The sequence below is a fragment of the Nannobrachium achirus genome, assembly GCF_963921795.1.
Source record: "Nannobrachium achirus genome assembly, chromosome: 3".
NCBI lineage: Eukaryota > Metazoa > Chordata > Actinopteri > Myctophiformes > Myctophidae > Nannobrachium > Nannobrachium achirus.
In genome coordinates this window covers 62502975-62511450 of record NC_137812.1, presented here as the reverse complement: position 1 = coordinate 62511450, position 8476 = coordinate 62502975, and the positions used below count along the sequence as shown (strand labels likewise).

General features: G+C 45.2%; 1 protein-coding gene across 1 annotated transcript; it reads left to right on the top strand.

Moving 5' to 3' along the window:
• Window positions 1–494: 494 nt before the first annotated feature.
• Window positions 495–7540, top strand: tekt4 (tektin 4; the record flags this gene model as incomplete). The annotated part of the gene is made up of 7 exons (XM_080722720.1): window positions 495–1025; window positions 1312–1382; window positions 2072–2215; window positions 2713–2799; window positions 3776–3911; window positions 4103–4257; window positions 7327–7540. 7 exons carry the CDS (start codon window positions 495–497, stop codon window positions 7538–7540), a joined length of 1338 nt encoding a protein of 445 aa, XP_080578846.1.
• Window positions 7541–8476: the final 936 nt, after the last annotated feature.

The window sequence follows — 8476 nt, the reverse complement described above, 5'->3', positions numbered from 1 at the left end:
GCTCAATATCTGTGATAATCGGCAGCCGCCACATATGGAAGAGACGCTGCTTCTTGTATCCATAGACTAAGACATACAGTATCAAAGAGATTCTGAACTTGATGAGTGCATCTACCAGTATTTGTGTTCAAGATATTTTCTTGTAAAATGTGAACACAAATGATTAAATGTATGCGTACGTGCGTGCGTTCGTGCGTGCGTGCGTGCGTGCGTGCATGCGTGCGTGCGTGCGTGCGTGCGTGCGTGTGTGTGTGTGTGTGTGTGTGTGTGTGTGTGTGTGTGTTTTTGTGTCAGTGTGTACCGGTATGTGTACATTTATGCGTGCCTGTGTGTGTGGCCCCTTTCACACTGAGCAAGTCTTTCACCTGACTGATGTCACCTGACTCCAAACCACTCAAGAAGTAACCTGGCAACACAGACCAAACAAGACTATAGAGTTGTCAGGCTTATTCTCTCCTTGTGGCTGCATATGGTCCAGACTGTATTGTGATAGAATGACTTCTGAGGTTTTAGTGTCTAGGCCTCAGTTCGACAGCAGAGCTATAGCCCAGGAAGAACAATATGAGAGAGAGCCGACCTCTGCCAAGGAGCCGTTGCACCCGTCGTCTGGTGCAGCAACGGCAGGCTACCGCTCTGCCAAATACACCCCGGGAGAATGGTACTCCAACAACTACGCCATTCTTCAACAGTCTGTTACCGATCGGAATGAAGCCCAGAGAATCCAGCTGGAGTCCAAAATACTGTGCAAGGACACTGAGTCGGCGACACTGTGGACCCAGGCCGAGGGGACGCGTCACCTTGGTGAGAGGCTGCACGAAACCCACTCGTGGAAGTCTGAGCTCCAAGAGCACATCGAAAAGCTGCTGGCCGAGACCAACTTGCTTCTGGCCCAGAGGAAGCGACTGGAAAAGGCTCTAGACACCACAGAGATTCCATATGCCATCGCCACTGATAACCTTACCTGCCGAGAACGACGACCAGGGCCTGATCTGGTCAAAGACCCTGTCGAGGAGGAGCTAATAAAGGTAAGTAGATATTTAATCCATGGTTCATTGCATGTACAGTATCAAGTCTCATATTGGCTTATAGCTGGCTGATATTTAGTTTCCTACTTTGTTTTTGTTGTATTCATCACATTTTCTGTACGGTAAATGATTCCTCTGCATTTAACCCATCCTATTAGGAGCGGTGGGGTGCCATACTGTCAAGTCCAAATAAAAGTAGTATAAACTAGAAAACATACAGTATATGAAAGAATATGTAATGTCTTGTAGAAAACAGAGGTCATTCTGTAATTTCTTGTGTTTGTAGGAGGTAGACTTGATCAGGAACATCCAGGCTCTTCTGAAGAGAACTACTGCCCAGGTTGTCAGTCAGACCAAGTGAGTGACAAGCACCTGAACAGGGGTGGGTGTGCGTGCTCATGTATACATTGTATGTGATCTATTAACTGTTACCTGTGCTACTGTTGCTCTATCAAATAAGTTGTTGTGGTGCCCTCTAGCTGCTGTGAGTGTGACTCGCTCTGCACACTCTGCTTGAGCAGGCGGAGCTGAGGAGTTTGGCTATTAGCTGTGGCACTGATATATCTCACAGGTGATGCTTGAGAGAACTGTTAATTGTAATTCAGTATTTTCAGCCCCAACCCAGCTGATTCGCTGTCCACAAGGAGCGTGTGAGCAATTAGGGGTTAAGAGTCTTGCTCAGGGACACACATCAACATTGCTGGCCTGGCCTGGAATCGAACCTGGGACAACCAGGGGCTCTGGTTAAAGGACAACTTTAGTTTTTTACAACAAGGGTTCATATTTTAGATTGTAATTAAAGAATATAAAAGATGAGTGTAAAAATGATATCATTTACTTCTTTCTATTGTTTTAATTGTCTAAAATATGAACCCTTGTTGTAAAAAACTAAAATTGTCCTTTAAGTGTGTGTGTGTGTGTGTGTGTGTGTGTGTGTGTGTGTGTGTGTGTGTGTGTGTGTGTGTGTGTGTGTGTGTGTGCGCGCGCGCGTGCGTGTGTGCGTGCGTGTGCGCGCGTGCATGCGTGTGTGCGTGTGTGGCTGTCAGGATGAACAGGGAAGCCAAGATGACATTAGAGATGGACTGGTCTGATAAGTACCAGGCGTACAGCCTGGACGACCAGTGTGGGAGATTCAACAACATGAGTACAGACACACAGCACCACTGCAGCTCAGCCAACATGACAGATCAGTGAGTACCAGTAATGTATTACTGCTGAGTCCCCTGAACGTTCTTTCTACTACTATAACTACTACAACCACTTGATAATAATAATTGTTAATAGTATGATACAATGATCTTAACACACACACACACACACACACACGCACGCATGCACAGACACATACAAACACGCACAAACACGCACACGGTGTCTTGCATGGTTTCCTCCGCCACCGGTGTATGAATGTGTGTGTGAATGGGTGAATGTAATGCACAATCTCTGTAAAGTGCTTTGGATAAAAGCGCTCTATAAATGCACCATTTACACACACACACACACACACACACGCACGCACGCACGCACGCACGCACGCACGCACGCACGCACGCACGCACGCACGCACGCACACACACACACACACACACACACACACACACACACACACACACACACACACACACACACACACACACGTGCAAGCACTTGCCAACACACATTTGCATTGTCTTTTCCTCTGTTCCAGGGAGTCTATCCGTACATCATGGGTGAAGTTCACACAGGACAACCTGTCCATGGCCTCACGGGAGCAACAAGCCAGCAAGGACCTCAGGTCAGAGCTCAGATGATGGATAGTATAGGAGTGTTGGCCTCAGCGAGCTGAAGGCCACATTCACCTTACCTTGTTGTATTTTCACATTGTGACATTGTAAATAGTGGCGTTAAGTACTGTGCGCTTACTTCCAGCATTCAGTTTTTGTCACCTGACATTCTGTTATTTATTGTGTTTATTTGCATTAAAAGTTGTACCTCTAGTACAAATCGGTTGACTCAGCCAGTCTAGCTCGCCATGTCTAAGATGCTAGATGATGGGTGATATACTGTAGGTGTGCGTGTGTGCGTGGGCCCAAGCCAAAAGCTAATGTCTGTGATAATTACCAGTCTCAATAGAGCATCGCAGAAGAAGTGGTTTACTGGTCCCACTAAAAAAATCTCCCATTCATTTTCCCCATAGACATTTACAAAGATATTTATAACAATTATGTTAAGCCTAGAACCAAGCCATCCAGGATTGCAGTGAATCATGACCATAAAACCTTTGATCCTATGTGAAAACATATTTTTATATTAAAATATTTGATATACTACGTTTAATAACTACCCTCTATTTAGCGATTTTCAAAATGTTCTTTTCATAGAAACAAAGGTTTTATGGTCATGATTCACTTGCGGTTCTAGGCTTAACATAATTGTTATAAATATTTTCGTGAAAGTCTATGAGGAAAATGAACGGGATATTTTGGGTGGGGATGTAAACTGCGATGCGATGCTCTATGGAGGAGGCGATGGTTCCTGTACCCGTGATCTGTATCCTGAAATACTTTCTTGTTTGAGTTAAGTTTCTGCTTCTACTATTGTTCGTGTTCAAGAATGTCTTGTTAAATGTGAACGCAAATAAAGATGTTAAATATGTGTGTGTGTGTGTGTGTGTGTGTGTGTGTGTGTGTGTGTGTGTGTGTGTGTGTGTGTGTGTGTGTGTGTGTGTGTGTGTGTGTGTGTGTGTGTGTGTATATGTATGTGTGTGTCAGGCTGCTGGTGGATCGCGTGCTACAGGAAACAGCAGAGGACCTGCGGTCTCAGTGCTCCATTGTGGACCGGGCCTTCACCCAGCGCTGTCAGCAGCTAGCCGAGGCCAAGACCCAGCTGGAGCAGCACCTCGCACAGGTCAGTGCATGGGTGGACGCAAGGATTAGAGGAAAGACACATTTATATTGTATATTTGATGACGAGTCATGCTCTCCATGGACCTAGAAGCCTTTGTTTATGTGTGTGTGTGTGTGTGTGTGTGTGTGTGTGTGTGTGTGTGTGTGTGTGTGTGTGTGCGTGTGCGCGTGTATGTGTGTGTGTGTGTGCAGACCTTGGAGCAGATAGGCGCTCAGGAGAGGAACATCGTGGCTCTACAGCAGGCCATCCATGATAAAGACGCTCCTCAGAGAGTGGCTCAGTCCAGACTTTACGTCCGCTCCTTCAGACCCAACATGGAGCTCTGCAGAGAGGACCCCCAGCTCAGGTATACACGTACACGTACACGTACACGTACACGTACACGTACAAGCACACGCACACGCACACGCACACAGACATGCGCTCATGAGCACACACATCCAGTCGTGTCAACTTAAAGGGTGGTTTTTACTCATCTACAATAGAATTCATACTTACCTACAAGCTCACAACGTGTCACACTAAGACGCATAGTGAGTTGACTTATTGTACTTATTGATGTGTCAGTGAGTGACAGCTGCGTGCAACCAAGTATATAACTCAGATTTCAGAACAGATCAGGCTCCTCTTCAGTGACTGTTCTCATTGTTTTCTCCCAGCAAGACATTTAACCGCAGAATGCTCCAGTGGAGCTGCTCCTGGTGTAGGGCTGCATGGTTCTGCCAAGAAATAAGAAAAATATACCGTACGTAATTTCTTTCGTACATATCTGTTCATTCAGGTCCTGAGAACAAAGCCGCGAAGCTATCCAAAGTTCAGTAGCCTAATTTTTCAAGCTCAAGGCAAAGGAAGACTTAGCTGTCTGCAACCACTGCAAAGTTGAACTTGTGTCAGCATCATGTCCATTGTCCATGCTGCTACATCTAAAGAGTTTAAAGAGGAAACATCACATCCGTTCACAGATACACCAGACTTGGGGAATGGCATGGTGAGCTTTTTATCTGTTAACAGATAAAGCTCTATCTTGTTATCTAGTAGATAGTTCCACATTTTTTTTTTTTTTTATATTTTAATTCCCCCCATGTTACTTTCCCTATACAGTTGGGTTACTATGAAAAGCTCCACCGGCTGTCCGTCTGTCTGTCACGTCACACTTTTGGCCCTACTCTTATATCCGCCACTGTTAGCCCTACCGATGCGAAACTTTGCACACACACTCCTTGGATGGCAATTCACAACCTCACAAGCCAATTTTAGCAAAACACATTTTTGGACACTGCTCCTACAGATTTTGGCCTAAAATCACGCAAAGCGGTACACAGTATCTCAAAAGTCATGTCATAAACATGGATCTGTCCCATTTCCCATATTCCCTCCTGATTGGCTACGATTGCCTTCTAAAGTTTTGTGTATGTGGTCGCTTATCTCCCGATTAGGGAGTCTTACTGGTATATGATCTTGGGGATGTTCCCAGCTGATTCTTTTCACCAGGAAGATGCATAGAGAAATATCCTTCCCAGTTTCACTCCCTGATGTGATCCGGTTCCCTGACCAACCTGTAGGACTTGTTAGTGCAGGCCAGGGACAAAGAACTCACTCACCCAAGTCACACGACCAAACTGGAGGCACAATGGAGGACTCAAACCTGTTTCCACTGGGTGGTGGGCAGGAACTTTACCTCTGCGCCCGCCAGACAGCATTCTCAGCATATTAAAATAGATTTAACACTCATATTGTCCCAGTCACGCTGGCAACTAGAGCATTCCAATTCCAATTCACAATTTCGTGATTATAATACTAGACAATCGGACAATCTCCATTCTCCCTTTAGTCGCATCACACATAAGTTCTCCATTAAAGACAGAGGTTCTTCATTCTGGAATACACACATACTTATTGCCAAATCCTCATCTTCAATTAGTAATTTTAAACATAGATTGAAGGCCAGCCTGATAAATCAAGCCTCTACATTTAATTCTACCACTTAAAGTGGCCATGCTTCTGCATACGCGCGCGCGCACGCGCACACACGCACGCACGCACGCACGCACGCACGCACGCACGCACGCACGCACGCACACACACACGCACGCACGCACGCACACACACGCACACACACACACACACACACACACTTTCGAGGGACAATTGTTTTTTAGTTTTCTAGTTTGAATCTTGTGTTTCAACTTTACTTGTTTATTACTTCAGGTGAGAACCTTGTATAAGCCCTTTATGCGCCTGCACATATTTTCATGCTTTTTTAATAATGTTAACATGTATTGTTTGTTTTCTTATTGTGCAAATAAATAAATCAAAAAATATTGACCACATAATCCTGAGGCCCCTTTTGATTCCGACTGGAGAGTAGACCAGTGTTGTTCCCCTTCGTCCTAGGTTTCCTATCGTTCTACTATCCAACGAAGCAAAAGCTGCCTAAAAAATGTTTTTGCTTAGTTTATATTATATCCAACGTACTTGATTAAAGGTAGGGTAAGTGATTTAATTTAATTCAAATAATAACAAAATGGGTCTATGTTCTGATAGTAGGCCTACTAGTTAGTGTTTGGTCCATATTTGGACTACAGCCTTATCCCCTGTGAGGAGAAAAAAGCAGTTTCAGTTGCTCCACCAAAATCGGTGGTTGACAGGTTTTCCTCCAATCATGGGGGCGCACCAAGGCCCGCCCCCACTCGACCATGATTGGAGGAAAACCTGTCCTCCACCTTTAAGTCCATTGTCCTGAGTCCTGCTCTCTCAACCTCTAGGACCTGAGCAGGGCTCATCGCCATGTTGGCTTGTGGTGGACGTTTTTTCCCACCACAGATTCTCACACATCTTTACCAATTAATTTCCAAAATTTTCCAAAACTTTTCCAGAATATTTAACCCAATTTCCAGGACTATATAACAATAACTCAGCTCAATAACGAGTCGCCTATGCGCAACGCCCAAAGACAGGTAGTGTATGCCAGTGGTTCTCAACCTTTTCAGGCCGTGACCCCCGAAATAATCATATTTGAACTGTGGACCCCGGCACCCTGACGAGCACTGAGAGTTGAGGAATTTTGTATAACAAGGTTTTATTGTGAAAATAGCCGATCTACATGCTCACAACGCCTCGCAACGCGAGGCGTTGTGAGCATGTAGATCGGGCTATTTTCACAATTTCTGCCTCTAATATTTGACAATTTGGCCAATGTTGAATTTGTCATTTCAGAGGTATTAACAAAATCAATAACCAAAGACAATGCATAGCTATTTTTTCCAGGACCTTCCAGGACCCTTGATCAATTCCAAAACTTTTCCAGTACTGGAAAAAATATTTTTCTAATTTCAAAATATTTCCAGGAATTTCATGACCGTGGGAACTCTGTTCTCATCACCCCTGTGTCCTCTCTCTCTCTGCATCTCTGCAGCCTGGTGAGGGAGGTGGCAGAGATCGATGCCACCCTGGCGTCCCTGCGGCAGCAGCTGAGTGAGGCCAGAGGCTCGCTGGCCTTCCTGGAGGAGTCTCGCATGGCCCTGGAGAAGGACATCAGCTGCAAGGTCCACTCTCTGCTCATCGACAGGGACAAGTGCATGGCCCACCGCCACCGCTACCCCACCGTTGTGGCGCTGTCGGGCTACTAGTCATCCAGACAACCGCACGCTGTGTGTGTGTGTGTGTGTGTGTGTGTGTGTGTGTGTGTGTGTGTGTGTGTGTGTGTGTGTGTGTGTGTGTGTGTGTGTGTGTGTGTGCGTGTGTGTCTTAGATTTGTTATCTTTAGCTATGTCTTCAAATGTGGTGTGCAGCTACAGATATATGAATTAGAAAGTGCAAGAGATTATGACTATAGAGAGAAATATGTAGCCTACACACTCCTAAACACATTTAACCCATTCAGGCCGGGAACACATTTTGCTGTTTGGGAGGGGCTTACAGTACATGTACAGTATGTAGCAACATATTTGTTTTGTAGGCTAATTTCTGATTTAGCCCTATTCTATAGGTTAGGCCTAAATGGGTTTTAAAATAGTTCTAGGAAAACAAATAAAACTGTACAATTGCTACTATTCAGATTTTCTTTTCTTTGCTGGAGAATCTGTATTGAAAACCTGGACTTGTCCAGTGCTGCTGAAAGAGCAAGCCAGTGGCTCTGGATCAGGAGGACAGCTGGGCTCCCAAATGACCAAGAAGACATCTAGAGGTGGGCAAGGAAGAGGGGGGCACACCTGGGACGCCAGGTGTTGCTGCTGAACCCTTCTGAGGTGTCGTGGGCCTAGTCAGTGAAACACCCAAGACGAAGGGCCCAATGAAACCCTTGGCCCCTTACACCCTACCCTGTGTCGAAGTTATCATCCCAACCCATGGTATAGTATAGTCAAAGTTGCCCTACAAAGGCAGAGTGCAGTAACTACGTTTTCAGACACAGCGACTTATTTGTGTTGCCCAAAGGTCAAATTAGCCTTCATGATATTGCGAGATGAACATTTAGCTCAAGAACAGATATACAAATCAGTGTAATATCACTTATATGCCTATATCTCATTTGACTGACCAGTTGTAACACATCTGGTGCCAACCCC